Consider the following 21,161-nt stretch of genomic DNA (forward strand, 5'->3'; position numbering starts at 1 on the left):
GGCCTAGGGATATTTTTTTTAAATAAGCAAATGAAGACACACAGTGAAAAGAGTTATACTCTTTCTGCTTTAACTGAAGATATCTTGGTTACTGTGGACAGTGAAAATTTACTAAAATATATATGCTTTTTTTCCAAGTCCTCTGAATTTCCTGATGCATAATGAAAGTATTTGGGGATCAAGCCAGGGTCAGACTGGTTTCTGTTTGTTGGCACCTCTGAAACGGCTGGATGGGGACCTTCAGCCCCTACATGCTGGTCGCTCAACCACAGACCCGTGGAGTTGGGGACAGAGAGCTCTGGCGCCACCTAGAGCCCGCCTACACCCACGGTCCCTCTGGCTGAGTTTCAAGGGCTCCCAGAAACACTTGAGTAGATGGAAGGCTGTGGTGTTTCCTCCTGCACAAGCCACACACTCTTTAAATGCTTTAAATCACCTTGTCCCTAGAACTGTGGGTCTCATGTGCAGGACCAGGACACACACGTTTCTGTGCATTCCCTTTCATCCTGCAGACTTGAAGAGTGCCTTTCTTTCCCCAGTCTGCCTGGTTTTGTGACCATTCTCCCAAGCCATTATCATTTAAAATTCTATCTATTTAATTTAAAAATTTTTTAAAGAGATGAGGTCTCATCATGTCACCCAGGCTGGTCTTGAACTCCTGTGCTCAAGCAATCCTCCCACCTCGGACTCCCAAAGTGCTGGGATTACAGGCATGAGCCACCACACCCGGCCCAGGCCATTATCATTCTTCCAAACCATAATCTTTAGTCAATGCATACTATTCCTTTCATATAACAAAACATCATGGTATTGACAATACCGAGTTTTCTGGTACTCCAGATGGAACTATTCATTCTAATGGTGGGTTGCCCTGAAATCCCTTCCCACAGATTGTATACCAAACTTAATTGAAACTTACTTCAATTTTTTAGAGTAATTTTATATGCTAGGTAGTGTTTTGGGTGGGTTTTTTTTTTTTCTTTTTTTAAGGACAGGGTTTAGATCACAAATATAAAAAAATGCTAGGATGTCATTGAACATTAAGAACAACAGCTGTATGCTTGAGCCCAGGAGTTCAAGGCTGCAGTGAGCTATTATTGCACCACTGTTCTTCTGCCTGGGTGACAGAGCAAGACTCCATCTCTAAAAAAAAGAAAGAACAACAGATTAGATATCAAATATCCTGTTTTATCTTTAAAAGGAATTATTACAAGAACTGTTTCAAGGAAATCTTTATTATTCACAAAGAGCAGAATTCCTTCCCTTCCCAAAGAAAGAAAGAAAGAAAGAAAGAAAGAAAGAAAGAAAGAAAGAAAGAAAGAAAGAAAGAAAGAATCACAAGTGTTGGGTTATTTTCCTAACCTTTTAGAAGAAAGCAAAGAAGCACCACCTCCCAAGAGAAATAGTTTGTGTTTCGTGCCCCCAGCTAACTAAGCGCACAGTAAGAGCACTGGCTGGAGGCCAAGGCAGGGTCTGGGAGGGGAGGCGCCTTGGCCTGCTGGGAGCCTATGGTCTGAAACACGGGCCCACCTGGTCTCCCTGCCTGCAAATTGCGATGGGGGAACGGGGGTGGTGGTGGTGGTATTGCATAGGAAGAGCAGGGTTTGAAAGAAGAGTCCATAGTTGGAAAGGCCTTGCAGATACCGGGCCAGGATGGGAAGCCCTGGAAACACTCTGGGGGCCTCAGGGACTGTGACAAGCTTCCTGATGTCAGACCCCAGGGTCTGGGACTCTGCTAATCCTTTAAACAAAAACCACCTCTCTGCAAACATCAAATGAACCCCAACTCTGACTCTGCTTCCTTCCTTTTCCTGCCAACCCTCTGGAAGGCTTCTTCCTCTCCCGGTCTGCCTGCACCTCCTGCCAGATCAGTTTCCCTGCGTGCAACACAGCTCTGGCCAGGTCTTGCCCTCACTCTAGAACCATCAGCTGCTCCCAGTTTCCACAGAAGGAAGTCCATGCTCCTAGGTTCTCTGTAGTCTAGTCCAGGGGTTCTCAGAGCATGCTCCCTGGGCTGGCAGAGTCTATAGTATCTGGGGTCTTGGCAGATAAAGCAAATTCTCAGTTCCCCAAGACCTAGGAAGTCTGGGCTGCAGTGGGCCAGGAGTGTCTGCACCACCTGAGCAGCTCTGTGTGAGCCGCTGTGTGCTGGCCCCATTCTGCGTTTCCACCTCCTTCTCCCAAGCCTCCCCCTAGTCTACTGTTCTCACTAGAACTTCCAGCTATGGCTTCCAGCTTTGGAGCACCTGGCAGACGTTTATATCTGCCTCTCAAAACTGCCTCAGCTGCAAAGGATGGCTTCACCGGCCTGGCCTCAGCAAAGACTTTCCTGGATCGACTTCCACCCTTCCTTCCTCTCTGAGTCTGCACTTGTGAGAGCTCTTCAGCCCACTCAGCTGCAAGCTCCTGGAAAGCGGGACCTAAAGGAATGATTTCAACCACGTGGTGGGAGTGCTTCTCACATACATCACATGAATGTATACAAATACACCAGAGCATTCTAGAAATGGTTAACTCTGCATGTATTTTCTATAAGAAAAGTCACCTCCCAAAGGCACTGTGGGAAGATTTATATGCAGTGTCTTTTCCCGGGCAGTGGTGCGGGCAATGCCTGCGTGAATGGTGACATCATGCCTGATAAAGTCTATGGTCCTAGGAGATAAGAGGCAAGTAGTTCCTGCTTTTAAACATGAAGAGAACTGAGGCAAGATAAAAATTCCCAAATGACCTAAGTAGCTGAAACTGAGACATCAGAGCTGCATTGTAAGCAAACGCCAGGGCCCAGCAGCAGCATTCACGTGGGGTGAGAGCCCCAGAATTGCTCTCCACCCAGCCAGCCTGCCTGCCTCACCCCTAGCAAGAGCGTGCCCCACCTCTGGCCTCAACCTCTGGTGTTCAACCTGAGTCCTATGGCAGAAAAGCCACAGGCAGAACCGAGCAGCACAGAACAGAGGAGTGGAGCAGACCCGAATGACTTGTTTTTCCCATTAACCTTTGTAATCTTCATTTCTACAAACCCAATACTGTTGGAAAGACAGGGGGGGGGGGGAAAAGACGATCTCTGTCCCAGTATCCAAACCACTTGTGTTTAACCATATATGCCCCAAGTGTCAAATCATCATTTCATTCAGCTTGATGTTTTAAAAAGGGCACCCACACAATTTCCTGGCTATGTTTCAACAGAATGAATCTGTTGGCAAAGAAACTCAGCATATTCAAGTGTGCAGTCATTAATATGACTCATTTTATACAGCCTTAAGGATGAACACCACGGATATAAGAATAAAGACACAAAAAGTTTAACCTGTTGAGTCAATATATCAGTATACACATGGCAAAAGCCATACCAAAAAAAAAAAAAAAAAGCAACAAGAGATTGCAAGACTGCTGTCCTCTAAATGCTATCCTATATCCATTCTAGCCACGTAAATAGATGCAAAGAAGATCTCAGCAAACAATATCCCCACCTCGCCCTTCCTGGAGTTCTGCTCATTACATAAAGCCCATAATAATTTACTGTATTTTTACTCAATTCATCCTCAAATTTCCTTCCCAGAGCCCATGGTTACCCACGGTACTAGAAGAGTTAAGAAGATATTCTTCATAGAAAAACAAAAACCAAGGTATAGAGAAGAGAGATGAAGTTTAGGGAAAGTAACCAATAAAAGAGACTTTAGAGTCGCGGTGCAGCAAAGACACGTTGAGCCCGGACCGTGAAAAGAGATGAAACTCAGTGGCAAAATCGGAGAGGCAGGGAGAGGAAGGTCCACGAATTCCTCTGAATAAAAAGTTACAGGCACTACCACCATAGGTGAACTGAATGTGGCAGTAGTGAAATGCTATTACAACTAAATAACACTTCTCCAAAGGAAGCATGTGCTTTTATTCCAAACCTTTTACAGATCCTACACACATTCAGAGAACTATTAAATACCACTGCATGTGTGGTCACTATGGCAAGCCAGACGTCCACTCACATGTGATTGACATGTGCCGAGTGGCTGAAAAAAACTTTCCTTATTTGATCACTTATCATCTCACCAAGAGGGTGGGAGGCATCCTTTTCTTTGCAAGGGCATTGAGCCAGAGAACTTTACTCTGTGTCTTTACATCTAATAAACCACCATGTCATAGTTGGCAAATCAAAGTAGTGAAATCACCGAAGAAAGATCTGATTCCTTCCTCTTTTTTGTCATTTACTACAGCTGCAGACCAATGACCTTGCTTTCCCTATTATTAAAGGCAAGCACACCCACAACCAGCAGAGGAAATGGTACAACCACCCTCTGTGGTGCAAAGAACTGTTGCCACCTGCCCTGTCCATGACACTGGCTACCTTACTAAAACATGGTCTGGACACCGGAACTACCTGAGTTATTTAATCAGCCCATTTCACAACCCCACCAATGCTGTCATGACTACCATTCAGCAAATCCTTCTGAGCACTCTCCTTAAACACGCCACTACATTCCATTCAAAAGGCCTTTGGACTCTAACTGCCACAAACAGGCTTTCTTTAGCAATAAAACCAAGTTATCAGGCAACTATTCTAAATGTTTTTTATGAGGGTTTGGTTCTAAAAGATGCATCTTGCAGTTGGGGACAGAAGGGATGTGAGTGTGTCTGTCTGGGTGGGAGGGAGACATGGGATGAAGTTGTTTTCATTATGGAGCATTTTCTTTGTGTGAATAAATTAGCAAGTGACATTAAAACAAACAAACAAACAACAACAACAACAAACAGGCTTTCAACAACAACAAAAAACAGGCTTTTCCAAAATCTCCTTAAGCTGATAAGCAACTTCAGCAAAGTCTCAGGATACAAAATCAATGTGCAAAAATCACAAGCATTCTTATACACCAATAACAGACAAGCAGAGAGCCAAATCATGAGTGAACTCCCATTCACAATTGCTTCAAAGAGAATAAAATACCTAGGAATCCAACTTACAAGGGATGTGAAGGACCTCTTCAAGGAGAACTACAAACCACTGCTCAATGAAATAAAAGAGGACACAAACAAATGGAAGAACATTCTATGCTCATGGATAGGAAGAATCAATATTGTGAAAATGGCCATACTGCCCAAGGTAATTTATAGATTCAATGCCATCCCTATTAAGCTACCAATGACTTTCTTCACATAATTGGAAAAAACTACTTTAAAGTTCATACGGAACCAAAAAAGAGCCTGCATTGCCAAGACAATCCTAAGCCAAAAGAACAAAGCTGGAGGCATCATGCTACCTGACTTCAAACTATACTACAAGGCTACAGTAACCAAAACAGCATGGTACTGGTACCAAAACAGAGATATAGACCAATGGAACAGAACAGAGCCCTCAGAAATAATACCATACATCTACAACCATCTGATCTTTGACAAACCTGAGAAAAACAAGAAATGGGGAAAGGATTCCCTATTTAATCAATGGTGCTGGGAAAACTGGCTAGCCATAAGTAGAAAGCGGAAACGTTTAGAGACTTAAATGTTAGACCTAAAACCATAAAAACCCTAGAAGAAAACCCAGGCAATACCATTCAGGACAGAGGCATGGGCAAGGACTTCATGTCTAAAACACCAAAAGCAATGGCAACAAAAGCCAAAATTGACAAATGGGATCTAATTAAACTAAAGAGCTTCTGCATAGCAAAAGAAACTACCATCAGAGGGAACAGGCAACCTACAGAATGGAAGAAAATTTTTGCAATCTACTCATCTGACAAAGGGCTAATATCCAGAACCTACAAAGAACTCAAACAAATTTACAAGAAAAAAACAAACAACCCCATCAAAAAAGTGGGCAAAGGATATGAACAGACACTTCTCCAAAGAAGACATTTACGCAGCCAACAGACATATGAAAAAATGCTCCTCATCACTAGCCATCAAAGAAATGCAAATAAAAACCACAATGAGATACCATCTCACACCAGTTAGAATGGCGATCATTAAAAAGTCAGGAAACAACAGATGCTGGAGAGGATGTGGAGAAACAGGAACACTTTTATACTGTTGGTGGGACTGTAAACTAGTTCAACCATTGTGGAAGACAGTGTGGCGATTCCTCAAGGATCTAGAACTGGAAATACCATTTGACCCAGCCATCCCATTACTGGGGACATACCCAAAGGATTATAAATCATGCTGCTATAAAGACACATGCACATGTATGTTTATTGTGGCACTATTCACAATAGCAAAGACTTGGAACCAACCCAAATGTCCATCCATGACAGACTGGATTAAGAAAATGTGTCACATATACACCATGGCATACTATGCAGCCATAAAAAAGGAAGAGTTCATGTCCTTTGTAGGGACATGAATGCAGCTGGAAACCATCATTCTCAGCAAACTACTGCAAGAACAGAAAACCAGACACCACATGTTCTCACTCATAGGTGGGAACTGAACAATGAGAACACTTGGACACAGGAAGGGGAACATCACACACCGGGGCCTGTTGTGGGGTGGGGGGACGGGGGAGGGACAGCATTAGGAGATATACCTAATGTAAATGACGAGTTAATGGGTGCAGCACACCAACATGGCACATGTATACATATGTAACAAACCTGCATGTTGTGCACATGTACCCTAGACTATAAAGTATAAAAAACAAACAAACAAACAAACAAAAGGCTTTTGTTACAGATAAAGTATGCCCCTCACTTTGTAGAAAGGGCCAAGGCTGTGTCGGGTACTTCATTTCTTCCCCCAGACTCTCCCACCTTGGAAACAAGGGGTATGAGTGGTAACCAGGCTTGAGGCGACAGTTCTAAGAAGAGGCGACATTTATTCCACCTTTATGACCTGCCGGGCAACCATCGCTCATGGCTCTGCCAATATCACCTCTCCCTGCCCCTTGGCAACACACCGAAAGTGGTGTTTGTCTCCATCTGGACAAAGTGGCCAGTGCAGAGCAGAGCATGCCACAGCATGCCAGTGCTGCCACAGCCAAGGATGGGATGGACAGAGAGGGGACCCGCTCAGTGTGCTCAATGTGGGACGGACAGAGCCTCTGGGGGCGTCTCAACCTGCAAAGGCCTCATCTACCTGTCCTTCAGGGGTGACTGCAAGGGCAAGTGGCACACTGGACAGAAGCCACATGTGGGCCTCCTGCCCTGCCAAGCCCACTAAGAGGTCAGCATGCGAGCCCAGGGGCCCTTGGTGTCTGCTGGGCTGCTGCCTTTCGCAGGACACTACCTCCCAGACGACAGACACGAAGACCTGTCCCCAGATCCCTGTGCCCTGAAGTCTCAAGGGAGAAAATTCCCAGGGTCTGCTCTCAAAATTTCACCAGAACACTCTTCTTTCCAAGCCAATAGCAAACCGGGAATTCAACCAGTGTAGATCAACCTTTTCTCCTAAAGCTCAGGGCTTTCAATTTGGTGGATTTCATTAGAGCTGCTCCATTTTTAAAAATAAAAGCCTACGCCATTTGCAGAACCCATTAAAAAAAAAAAAAAGTCATTGCTAATGCTGATGCTAACTTCTCAATTCCTCGAACCTCAAAATAAACTTAACCTGTACAGTGTGGATTCCACTGCACAGCACATACAGGTCCTCCAGAGACCCCAAATAAACACAAAAATAAGCTAAACATTCTCTGTAAGTCTTACTATATTAAAAACCATCACTATTTGCAAACATTGATTCATCTGATTAAATTACCTAAACCACACACTACGGCAAAACCCCAATAGAAGTAACTTTCCCCAAAATAAAACAATTTGATCTATGTGGTTTTCTTTTTTCTCCTGATTTTACTTAATAAAAACAATAAGCTGGCCAGGTGCGGTGGCTGACACCTGTAATCCCAGCACTTTGGCAGGCCAAGTGGGGCAGATCCAGTGAGGCCAGGAGTTCAAGACCAACCTGGCCAACATGGCGAAACCCCATTCCCACTAAAAATACAAAAATTAGCTAGGTGTGGTGGCACACGCCTGTAGTCTCAGCTACTGGGAAGGCTGAAGCACGAGAATCATTTGCACCCAGGAGGCAAAGGTTGCAGTGAGCCGAGATCGTGCCACTGCACTCCAGCCTGGGCAACAGAATGAGACTCTGTCACAAAAAGATAGAGAAAATAAAATTAAATTAAAAAAATAAAAACAATAAGCTGGGCATGGTGGCATGCACCTGTAGTCCCAGCTACTCAGTAGGCTGAGGCAAGAGGATCACTTGTGCCCAGAAGTTTGAGGCTGCAGTGAGCTATAACTGTGCCTGTCAGTAGCCACTGCACTCCAGCATGGGCAACAGAGTGAGATGTCATCCTTCCTTCCTCCCATCCTCCCTCCCTCCCTCTCTCCCTTCTTTCCTTCACTCAAAATAAATGAAATAAAAACCATAATGGAAAATAGCCTAAACGAGTCAGGGTCTCCTTTGCTTTAACAAGAAAATAAGCAGAGTAGCAAACAGCCATTAGCCCCCAAATGTTCACAGGATAGAAATACCCACTCCTGAATCACAGACAAAGACATCAGACAGCCTTGAAGGCATGGGTTTCACCTGACGTCCTCCAGTGTCCCCACTAAGGAGCATGCCCTCCGTCTGACCACACACCATTTCTGCCTCAGGAGTAGCTCTGGAGGGGGTGGGGTGCTGGGGGAGTGGGGGTGGGGATGTAAACCTGCTGACGTCTTAGGCGGCCCCTTACTGCTGCCACCGTTGTGAGTAGCAGCTCCCGGAACATCTGTGCTAATCAACCTTGGGGCTGCAGGGCCACCTGCTCCAGGACAGCTCCAAGGAGCCAGCAGCAGAGGGGGGCACAGCACAATGTGGGCTTGGAGCAGCAGTCAGGGCACCTTAGCAACGCCCAAGAGGGGACACATGTGGTAAGAAATTAGCTCCTAGCAAACAAGAGTGCTGTCCCTCAACATCCAGTCTCTTCTCTTCAAATGCAGGACCACACCACATGGTCTCGCAAACCCTTACAGCCTGCTGCAAAAAACCTCCCCTCTGCTGCTAAGCTGCTCCTGAATGCAAGCTTAGTGGATGTAATTAGATTCACAAGAGGGTTTAGGGCTGCCAGCAAAGAGGCAGGAAGTGACATGAATCAACCCTATCCACGATTTGGCCCCTACAAAATGACTCGCAACACATGACCGGTTCAAGAGAAACTGCCCAGGGTGGGTTCCATGACAAGGTGGCAGGCGGATTTTGCTGTAAACAAAACTAATATTATAATGCATATTTGGGGAAAAAGCCAAAAGGGTAATTGCAAAACTTTAGAAAATAATTTATGATGCGATATTTAAAAGAAATTTTCCCTAGGGTGTTTGAAATTATAGGTGCTTTTTAGAAGCTGAACTTAACAGCCATTTGCCTCTGAAGGGAGAAAAATGGGTGACTCTGTCCCCAGAGCTGTTAATGCAGATTTCAGAGAGAAGACAGCAACAGGCAACAGCCACGGTCCCTAGCACCGAGTGGAGAGGCTGAGCCCAGCACCGAGTGGAGAGGCTGAGCCTAGCACCGAGTAGAGAGGATGAGCCTAGCACCGAGTGGAGAGGATGAGCCCAGCTAAGCTAGGAGCCGCCATCCCCTTCTTAGTCCGTCCCCACCCTCCCAACTCTGCTCCCTCTCCTCCGGAGCAGCTTGAGGGCATCAGGCAGACGTCCTTTTTGTGCTAACCCAACTGGGTTAAGTTAATGAGGAAAATGCCAAAGTGCCACTCAGTTTCTGGCCTTAACCTTCCTAAGAACTTGTGCATAAGGCCAGCAAGTGGTAGACCCGCTGCTAACGCCCAGTGAAATGGCCTGTGGCTCTGTGTGAAAATTCCAGAGACCAGATCCATTTAAGACCTGCTCAGGACTCTCCAGGGGTGGGCCTGGGCACCCAGGAAAACAGTGCAGAGGAAAAAAAACTGGAAATACACGCATGCGCGTGTGCGTGAATGCGCGCACACACACACACACACACTAAAAGGCTACACGTCTGCCCTGAACTTTCCTGCAAGGAGCACTTCCCCAGCCAAGTAGAGGCAGAACAACAAACCACCTGGGAAGAAAGAGAAAAGCAAAACTGCCAGCCTCATCCTCTCCTCCTGACCTAACCGATAGATCTGACTATCAGTCAGCACCCCTCCCCTGACATCTCGGGCCGTGGATGCCACCTGGGCCTCACAAAGAAGAACATACGTGCACTTGGTAGGGCTGATTGTTACACGCTCTTTGTCTCCAGCTCCCCCCACGCTGGGCGAGAGGAAGCGCTGGCCCTCATTTGTCTGTGGAGACAGTGATCCGCCTGTCTCCTCCTGCATCGCTTTCCCAGCACCAGCTTCTCAACGACTACAAGGTCCGCGTTGCCTATGCCTGTGAAACAAGATGCCACCACTTTGTGAAAGTGGCCCATCGCAATCCTATCCTGGCCGTCTGGTCCCCTGGTCCCCACACACACAAAGATAAAACGAGCCTACAAAATAAGACGTGTAGCAGCTGTCACTACAGGGAGGGGAGTTTATCCGTGAACCACTATTCAAATGACGTTTAAAAAACCATGGAGAGGCCAGGTGCGATGGCTCATGCCTGTAATCCCAGCACTTTGGGAAGATCGCTTGAGCCCAAGAGTTCAAGGCTACAGTGAGCTATGACTGCACAACTGCACTCCAGCGTAGGCAAAAGAGCAGGAACCTGTCTCAACCATGGATTCCTGCGCTTTACACTGAGATGGATGTACCTCTTTCCCTCATTATACTTTTGCAGATGGGGGCAGACAACTGCAACAAGTCAAACAAGGCTTGGGCGAGCTAGTTTACCATTTGATCATGCTTTTAAGCAGAGCAATATAGAATATGAATATGTTGGTGTCTCAATCTATGAACTACCTGCAGAGTTCTTTTCATGAACTAGCCACTTGCAAGGGTACACGCTCCATCCTGGAGCTCTACATAAAATGCTAGAAAATGTTACCTAATCCATAGAGACAGAAGGCAGATTAGTGGTTGCCTAGGAATGGAGAAAGAGGAGGGCGGGGAGATTTAAATAGAGATTTAAATTTAGATAGAGAAGAATATGTGTTCTGGCTTTAAGAAGAACAATTTTGAAAGCACCCATTGGTGCTTTTGTAATAAGGAAAACCACATAAAGGTAGCTGGAGTCTTAGAAGTTCTATGCACATTTGGTCACAGAAGTCTTCCGTGTTGCGTGTTGTGTGAGAGCAGAGGAAAAACAGCTTGTGGGTTTTTTTCCTAACACAGTTATTGAAAGTGTGTTTGGAAATAAAAATTTGTAAATAAACTCTGCTGCTTTATATCTCGTTACACATATTACTTAAATAAAATTCTATCTAAACCACATTATCATTTTGTCCACATCTCTCATTTAAAGGAAAGTGGGTCTGTAGAACACAAAATGGGGATTCTACACGGTGGCTCCCGGAGATCCTTCAGGGCAGAAGTTTAATCCCTTTTCCCAAGAGTCAAAATTTAAGTACCTACTCAGTGAAACCAGCCAGCAGATGCCCTGAGGCTTCTCTCTCTCCTCCCATCAACCGGTTCTCCTGTGGCATGGCTTTCCTTTGAACAGATATTAGACTGTCTATCTTTATCACTAAATATGTACTTCTAGCTCAAAAAAAGAATCACATCTACCATTCTTCTAAACACATGGAACGATACCTGACTTCACTCTCGTGACTACGGAAATGCAAATGTAAATATAAAACCATATTTCACCTATCACATTTACAGAAAATACAAACAAACAAACTACAAATATCCTATGCTAGAGATGATGTAAAAGGGGTCTGAGAAACTCAGAAATGTCTCTGAACATTCACAATGCACACACCTCCTGACTTAAGAACTCCCATGCTAGGAATTTCTATGCATAGCTATGCCCTGGTGATACAAAGTTGGCCAGCTATGCTGACTAAGCTGGTGTCTTCATCAAAGAAGAGAAGACAGACAGAAAGACCACAAGCACAGTCCAGTGTTTTGGGGGCTCTGGGAGCCCAGAACGAGACAGTACAGGAGACAGAAGAAAAGGCAGTTGCAGTCAGCCTTGGCAGCGGGATGATGACCCCCGGAGCCAATTTATAACTCCTCGTCTTACCTCTGCAGAACAAGCTTCCCTCACCACCACCAGCATTCCACTAAGTTAACTGAATCGTGTAAGAACAATCGTGCTGCTATAGGAGGGTTACGACGGTGATCACAGAGGAACCATAACACAGTGTCATGGTGCCTCTCGTGCCCCACCCTCCCCAATGGCTCAGAAACCACCATTCTGAGATTTTACTTTCTGATCTACAAAGAGTTGTGGAAAGGGAGTTCAGGAATAACATGTACCACTTACAGATGACTTTGCTAAATTCATGAGGCAAAAAATGTTTTTCCTTCCTTTTTTTTTTTTTTTTCTGAGACAAGGTCTCGCTCTGTCACCCAGGTTGGAGTACAGTGGCACCCTCACGGCTCACTGTAGCCTCGACCTCCCAGGCTCAAAGAATCCTCCCATATCAACCTCTCGAGTAACTGGGACCATAGGCGCGCATCATCATGCCCAGCTAATTTTTAAAAAATTTCTTTAGAGAGATGGGGTCTCACTATGTTGTCCAGGTTGGTCTCGATCGAACTCCTGGGCTCAAGTGATCCTCCGGCCTCGGCCTCCCAAAGTGCTGGGATTACAGGTATAAGCCACCATGTCTGGCCCTTCCTCATTTCTGAACCTTTTCTTTGGATACTGTTTTGGCACCTCCAATCACCCCCACTTCAAAAAAGCCTTTAGGTATTTGTTTTGGCTGGTTTGAGTGCAGCGGTGTTTACAAATAATTAGTCACAACCAGTTACAGATTTCTTTGTTCCTCTCCACGCACACTACTTCACTTGGCCAGACTTGAAAAAAAATTTTTTTTTCAAAAAAAGGAAGATATCTTCATGTCTGTACTAAAAATGGAAATAAATGTGAGTCAATTAATTAAAATTTACAGCCAGCCTTCAAAAGAACATGCTAATTTTGCCAAAAAGGATGTGTAAGCACTTTTCTATTAATAAGCCAACTATAAAACCAAGGTGGAGAGTTATTTCTCTTTGAAAGCAACATATCACCAACATTCTTGTGGTACACAGGAGTATTGCTTTAGTTCCTGTATATAAAAGCATCATGTCCCCAAGTTCACTTTCTAACCTCTTAAAACCATCCAAGCTCCAACTGACATGTAATGTACAGGAATAGACAGCCAGCTCCTTCCAGACCCTCCCTCCAGACCTCAGCACAGCGCTCTAAACCCTTGGCGGCTGGCATCTTTGTGACAGTCACTCTCTTTCTAGCATGAAAACAGAAAGCGCAGTGGCCTGCCACCTTGTGTACAAGACAGGCAACAACGTGTCACCTCGCTGGGAGCATAAGCACAGTTTTCTGCCTGCCAAGAAAATAATCTACATATTGCCAAAGGAAAGATATGAGTATTCAAATCCACTTAATACATTAACATTTATAAAAATCAGTTGTAATAAAATTAGGAACTGTTCGGACACTTGATGCTGGGCCCATGCTTGGCCGAGACATATAACTCTAAGTGCACATCCCAATCGAGATCTCTGCAGTGATGTGGGTGGGACAACTGGTCTCCCACTTTGATGTTCCACTCACTCCTGTGTGTCGTGGTAAATGTGGGAGGAAGCTCAGATCTTACCTTTTGACGACCAGCTTCAGGGTCTTATGGGACCCCTTCACCAGGCAAATTGCTTCCTGTCTAAACCCTGAGAGACCAATGTCATTGATGCCGACGATCTCATCTCCAGCCAGTAACTTGTCGACTGCCGCGGCTTTACTGCCCTCTTCAATCTGTAACAGAGAAGCATATTCCATGAGCCTTCCATGAGCAGCAATTCCTGAGGCAGAGCAGGTCCTCGGAAAGCAACAGACATACCTGACGCTTGGTGGGAGTGGGGCCCAGGGGGCTGACCTTATTACCACTCAGGGGATCAGGGATGCGCTATACCCCTCAGCCTGGCCTGCCTTCCCTGGACACGACTCCTGTTTATCCAGGGAATGGGAAAAGCTCGGGAACACACACAATGGAAAACAGGGGACCTGAAGATACTGATTCATTTTCTAGATTTCCTTTAACCAGACAATAATTTTGGACCATTTTAAATTATTTATTAATTATTTCTCATACATTAATCCTTGTCATACATTAATCCTTGAACTAGACTGTTTTTGTAACAGCTTTATAGAAATATAATTCAAATACCATATATTCGCTCAAATAAAGCATGGCTTTTAGTATTTTCAGAGTTGTACAACCATCACAACCATCAATATTAGGGCATTTCCCCTAACCCCGAAAGAAGCCTTGTGCTCATTACTACTCAGCTTCTAATCCCTCCAGCCTCTGGCAACCACAAATATACTTTCTGTGTCCATGAATTTGCCTGTCCTAGACAGTTCATATAAATGGAGTCATACAATATGTGGCTTCTTGGGTCTGGCTTCTCTCACTTAGCACGACGCTTTCCAAGTTCATCTACATTGTAGCATGTAGCAGTACTTCATTTCGTTTTATGGCTGAATAACATTCACTTGCATGGAGAGACCACATTTTATCTATTCATCAGTGTCTACTTTTGGCTATTATAAAGTGGAATGGCTGGGCCCTATAACTACATTTAACGACCTGAGGAGCTTCCAGGCTGTTTTCTACACTAGCTGTACCGTTTTACATTCCCACCATCAGTGTATGAAGTTTCCAGTGTCTCCATATCCTTTGCTAACACGTGTGTTTTTTGTCATACCCCTAATCTGATTATTACACCATGCTGTGTATGTTAAGATATTCACTACTCAGTGCTAAACACAGTATCCTCCCAATGTGTATTGACTGACTCCCCTAACGGCCTGAATGCCATCCATCCTATAGCTTTTTTTCCCTTTTTTCTTTTTTTTAAGACAGAGTCTCACTCTGTCACCCAGGCTGGAGTGCAGTGGTGTGATCTCGGCTTACTGCAACCTCTGCCTCCCAGTTCAAGCAATTCTCCTGCCTCAGCCTCCTGAGTAGCTCGGATTACAGGCGCACGCTACCACGCCCAGCTAATTTTTGTATTTTTAGTAGAGACAGGGTTTCACCCCATTGGCCAGGCTGGTCTCGAACTCCTTTGACCTCGTGATCCATCCACCTGGGCCTCCCAGAGTGCTGAGATTAGAGGCATGAGCCACAGTGACCGGCCTATATTCTGTAACTTTTATTAACCTAGATTTTCCTATACAGCAAAATGAAACTCAACAGCAATTCATTCCAGCTAATCTGCCCATTTTCTGGCACACTGGCCAGTGAGCCAATGAGCCAGCTGCTTTCTTTCCCCCTCCCACCCCCCAAAGTTTTACTGGAATACAGCCACACCCATTGGTTTACATATTGCTACAGGGCAGAATTGAGTCGCTTGGCCCACAAAGCCAAAAATATTTACTACTGGGCTTGTTCCAAAAATGGTTTGCCAACTCTGTTTTACACCAAAAAGCTTTAAAACTGCTAGGAAACCAGTAAGAAGAAATCACTGGTTACAAGCACATCAGCATACAGCCTTTGAGTTCACTGCTACCCAGCTGCATGCCATGGCTAACCCAAGAATAACTTCCAAGAGTGAGCCTAAAGCTAATGCCGTCCATTCTTCTGGCAGTTGAAAAGCTAGGTGCTTTGGATTCAAGCTTACTTCTTGGGGTGGGGGGCCAGGAGAAGCTAGGCGCTAAGTAACTTACAATGCCTCAATTCTGAAGCTGCATATTTTCCTGAAATCTCCACCTACATCTGAGGACAACCGAACTCTTGTGAATAAAGCAATTATTCACTGCTAGTCAATACCATAAACAAAATTTTTAAACCACTCCTAACAAAAATATGCAGCAATTTTTTCAGTCACCAACTGGTTCCAAAAGTTCTAGAGGATTTTATCCCGATGTCTTTATAGACTGTAAATAAGCTTCCACCCGCCAAGGTTGCACACACAGCCAAGGAATAGCAAAAGGCAGGCAATACCTGGTGGAGACTGGGTTTCGACATGCCCCAAGAGGGAGACCAAGGGGCAGGCCAGGAGGCTGGGGATCTGGAGCAACCCTCCCCCCAGGTTTCTGCACAGAGGAAAGGCTCCTTCCAGGCTGTGCCTCAGGAGGATGGATCAGAGATGAAGGGCGCTATCTGTTTCTCTAGGTTACTGCTAAGTGCTGTGGCTGGCATGACCTACTCTCATCTGTATTTCAATGCTAGAAAGCCTACATGTTGATGTGGCTGACTTTGCTCATTTCTATTCCCCCTGAACCAAATAAGAGTATCCAGGCAGGGTGGGAAAGACAGTAAAAATGAGGTGCGTATAAGGAGGCAAGTTACAGACATCTGGGGGTCCAGGGATTCCAAGGGAGCTCTTGGCATCCTGGAGCTGGTCTTTTGTTGTGGAGACTTCAGGTCTTAGTGACTTTTCTTGCCTGTCAGCAATTCCACCTTGTTGAAAGACCACAGAAGTTTTTTTCTATGCACGTGTTATCCATGGCTGCCAACTCCAGACCCTAAGACTTCTGGGTCTCTTTTTCCTCATTACCACAATAAAAAGTTATGCATTCCTCAATATCTAAAAACAAGGGGCTGGGTGCGATGGCTCATGCCTGTAATCCCAGCACTTTGGGAGGTCAAGGCAGGCGGATTACCTGAGGTCAGGAGCTCAAGACCAGCCTGGCCAACATGGTGAAACCCTGTCTCTACTAAAAATACAAACAAAAATTAGCTGGGTATGGTGGCACATGCCTGTAATCCCAGCTACTCGAGAGGCTGAGGCATGAGAATTGCTTGCTCCTGAGAGGTGGAGGCTACAGTGAGCTGATCATGCCACTGCACTCCAGCCTGGGCGACAGAGTGAGACTCTGTCTCAAAAAATTAAAATTAAAAAAAGTAAAATAAAATCAAGGAAACTATTTTGACTCACTATAAAAGTGATATATGGTGAGCTTTAAAATTGTGTCTAGGGCTGAGAGCAGTGGCTCATGCCTGGAATCCCACCACTTTGGGAGGCCAAGGTGGAAGGATCGCTTGAGTTCAGGAATTCGAGACTAGCCTGGGTAATGTAGCAAAAGAAATCCTGTCTCTACAAAAAAAAAAAAAAAAAAAGGTAAAAAAATTAGCCAGCTATGGAGGCACCCAGCTACTCAGGAGGCACCTAGCTACTCGGGAGGCACCCAGGTACTTGGGAGGCTAAGGCAGGAGGATCACTTGAGCCTAGAAGGTTGAGGCTGCAGTGAGCTGTTATCATGCTACCCTACTCTAGCCTAGGTGACAGAGCGAGACCCTGTCTCAAAAAAATAAAAATAAAAGGTCAGGCAGGGTGGCTCACGCTTGTAATCCTAGCACTTTGGGAGGCCGAGGTGGTAGATCACGAGGTCAGGAGTTCGAGACCAACCTGACCAAGATGGTGAAACCTCATCTCTGCTAAAAATACAAAAAATTGGCCAGGCTTGGTGGCACATGCTTATAATCCCAGCTACTCAGGAGACTGAGTCATGAGAGTCGCTTGAACCCGGAAGATGGAAGTTGCAGGTGGTCGAGATCATGCCACTGTACTCCCACCTGGACGACAGAGTGAGACTTCATCTCAAAAATAAATAAATAAATAAAATTAAAATAAAAACAAAAATAAATGAAATTGTGTCCTCTCCACAATGACATGTTTGAATTTAAGTATCACAGGAAAATCTTTAGGCAAAACCATGAAGACTAATGGCTTGCAGGGTCTTGGGACAGCTTTTGAAGCAGGACTTCTTCAGGATGACACAGTTCTGTGTCTGACTCAGTGGTGACTGGGTGGGGTTTTCGGTGGGAATGTGTCTCATTCCCACAAGCGCGTGTATAAGCAAGTCCTGCAAGACTCTCAGACAGGGCTGTCAGTTGCTCTGACTTCACTGCAAAGGATAACATGATGCTGTTTCTTCTCATCTGCAAAGATTCCTAAAGCTTCCCCTCTAGATACGAAGGCCGCATTCCACAACATCCATCTGCCTTCCCCCACCACACTCCACCTACATTTCCCAGCAAAAATGTGTTTTGGTTTGGGAGATAAAGTCTTCATTTTTTCCCCTGGCTTCCTTGTCCAGAGAAAGCACCTCTACATGTTTACGGTGCTATGGGGAAAGTAGTCAGGAAAGCAGCAGCAGCTTTGAAAACCTCCATTCTATTCTCTTTGCGCCACTGAACTTCTCAAGTTCAGTAGAATTAATTAGGCTTAATTAAGGACTGGGCCTGTGGCATCCCTAGTGCCGCGTGCATGATAGCATCACGATGATGCTCATTTTGTCATAGTACCAGGTCTACAAGCTAAGGAAGCACTTGGCACTGCACCGATTAGTGACAGCCGCCTAATGTCTGTGGAGTGCCAGAGCCACAAATGAGGCAGTTCTGTCCTGTAGTACTTAGGAAAAATCTTTGCTCTCGCTTGCTCTAACCTCAAAAAGTCCCTCTACCAAAAGCTAGGAAGTCAATCACCCCTGACCCACGACGATGCCAGCCCAGGTGCCATGCTATAGGCACTCACAGACCCAAAGCACCAAGTCCACACACCCAAGCAAATACTGTTGTCTTAGTTATTAACTGACATTCTGTATGGAAACTCACTCTTACAGCCCTGATTAGAGTTCAATGTCTCCTAACGTGCAGAATGCCTCATTGTTCTCATGGAAATGTTTTCTCTAGGAAGAGTAGGGGAAAAAACAGTTAATCAAAGTCTTTTATGGAACAAAGCTGTTGATACTTCGTTGAAGAGACAATCCGAATGAAGTCCCATGAGGGCGAAGGCATCCTGAGTGTAGCGGGGGAGCAGGCTCACGCTGAAAAGAATGGGGTCCCTGCAGTGGCAGCATGAGGGGGATGTGCCCTCTGTCTCAGGTGGAGATAAGAAGTCCTCCAAATAGAAACGGCAACTAGAAAAGGCTGGGAAGGCCTTCCGCAGAGGCTTCCCCATGAAGAAGGGCGTGGAGGCAGGAGGCCTGAGGCAGGAGTGTGTGTGTGGGGGCGTGTCTGAAGATAGGGCAGATGTGGGGGAAGATGAGGCCCCCGCCCTGGAATGGGAATCTGGACGCTATCCTGCAGGCAGTGGGGGCCCAGCGAAGGCAGCCATGGCAGTGGGGGAGTGAACTCATCACTACAGCAGCTGCTTCTGGAAGACTCTTATAGTCACACACAAATGAATGTCTTTGGCAATAAGAATAAAACGACAAGGACAACGAGCCTGATGGGCACTACCACTACATCTCTGCAGAACTCTTGAGGAAAGAGGCAGAGAAAAATCATGGGAGTAATGCACCAACTCCAGAGGCTAGGAAGGAAGACCTGGCCACGTCACCTGCCATAGGGTTTTCAGCTTGAGGGATTTGGAAAATCACAGTGACCAGAAATCAAAATGGGAAGAGAAAAAGCAGCTGTTTTTTTTTTTTTTTTAAGTCCAGTATCATATTTCAAGGGCTATGAGTCACACCTGCAATTGATCAATTCTGACCACCTCAACAATGCTTCACTTTCCAGAGATAAAGTATCTGCATGACAAGGACAAGCACTGAAGTCACCTCTCAGTCTGCTTAATTTATTGAGCTCGGCGTCTTCAGAAAGAAAACCTGACTCATCCAAGAAAGAGGCACGTTGGGAAATAGATGAGAACACCTTGTCCACACTGCAGGTTCTCTGTGAGACAGACTTGTGCTCCGGTAACAGGGAAGCCCCTAGAAGATGGAAATCCCCACCCAAATGTGTTGAGACTAAAAAAAAAAAAAAAAAAAAAATTCCTGGCCCCAGCTGCGGTCCCAGAGGCCCGGGCGGGCGGGGAAGGGAGATGCAGTGCATCCAGATTCATAAGGCTTTTGGGCAGCAGGCACCAGGCACCGCCAAGATGCCCAAGGGGGAAGGTCAGGTCAGCTCCGGGGTGGCCAAGGCAGAGCCCAGAGGTCTGCCAGGCTGTCGGCTCACCCTGCTTCTGCAGAAGTGGAAATGAAGCCCAAAAAGGCAGCAGGAAAGGATAAAATCCTCAGGGGAAAAAAACACAAAAGAGAAAAGGGGGAGCAAAGGGCAAATGGGCTGAAGTGGCTCAGCAGGAACCTGAAGACTGACCCGCAGGAAGCGGAGTCTAAATGCAAGTAGAGTCCAGGCTCCCAGGAAGCAGGAGGGAAAGAAACCTGATTACTATCATATGCTGCTCAGCAGCCCCTGTCTCCCTTCCCATATATGCCAGGGGAATACTGTCAGCAACTGTTTTGTAAATGCAAGTTTTTTAGTAGTTCTGTAAACATTTTTTAAGGAGAGAATCCCACTTAATTCCATTTTTTAAGCATAAATGCTTTTTTTTATAAAAGAGGTGAAATCATTTGCTGGTTGTTTTTTGGTATATATTTTATGACAGGCTTTGACTGTCTTGGGTGCCAGGCTGGGCGGACAGTTTTCATATCCCACAACACAAAGCATACTGACGCAATTTGCAGTCATGGTCATGCATTTAACATGTCTTGAGCAGCTTAAATCACCTATACCCATAGGTTTGTTTTCTGTTTTTGAGACAGGGTCTCGCTCTGTTGCACAGGCTGGAGTGCAGTGGCGCAATCACAGCTCACTGCAGCCTTGAACTCCCGGGCTCAAGCGATCCTCCTGCCTCAGCCTCCCAAGAAGGTGGGACTACAGGCACATGTCAGCACACTTGGCTAGTTTATTTTTATTTTTGTTTTTTGTAGAGACAAGGTCTCAGCATGTTGCTCAGGCTGGTCTCAATCTCCAGGCCTCAAGCGATCCTCCTACCTTGACCTCCTGTTTGGTCTCTCAAAGTGCTGGTGTTATAGGTGTGAGCCCATGGGTTGTTTTTTAGTAGAACTGTTTTGGAAGGAAAGGGACTCCTTGATCCTGACTCTCCCTGTCAGAAAGGCATGCACCCAGGAAGTCTTCTGGTCATGGCAGTCGGTTTTCCTAATCGCTCTGTTAATGTGCTATGAAGGCTGAAAACTTGAGAATGCAGTGTTGCTGATAATGGTGAGTGACTGTGACTTCTGATGTGACAGCTCGTCAACATCTGAAGGTACCGGCACTTGGGGAAGGAAACGTGGCCCATCCAGCAAGGCAAGTTGTGAAATATCCTGAGAACATGTCATCTACACAGAAGTTTCGCCCTGAGACAGACTCATGCTCTTAAAGATGGAAACCACCACCCA

At 45.6% G+C, this 21,161-nt stretch overlaps 1 protein-coding gene across 1 annotated transcript in view; it reads right to left on the reverse strand.

Annotated features, from left to right (window-relative positions):
- Nucleotides 1–18,937, reverse strand: part of SHROOM2 (shroom family member 2) — an 83,223-nt gene extending 64,286 nt beyond the window's left edge. The window contains exons 1-2 of the mRNA XM_011950911.1: nucleotides 18,728–18,937; nucleotides 13,633–13,784 (exon numbers count right to left, since the gene is read on the reverse strand). Coding sequence (XP_011806301.1) covers nucleotides 13,633–13,784; nucleotides 18,728–18,937 — 362 coding nt within the window. The remainder of the gene's footprint in view (nucleotides 1–13,632; nucleotides 13,785–18,727) is intronic.
- Nucleotides 18,938–21,161: the final 2,224 nt, after the last annotated feature.

The sequence above is a fragment of the Colobus angolensis genome, unplaced genomic scaffold (assembly GCF_000951035.1).
Source record: "Colobus angolensis palliatus isolate OR3802 unplaced genomic scaffold, Cang.pa_1.0 Scaffold310, whole genome shotgun sequence".
NCBI classification, from domain to species: domain Eukaryota; kingdom Metazoa; phylum Chordata; class Mammalia; order Primates; family Cercopithecidae; genus Colobus; species Colobus angolensis.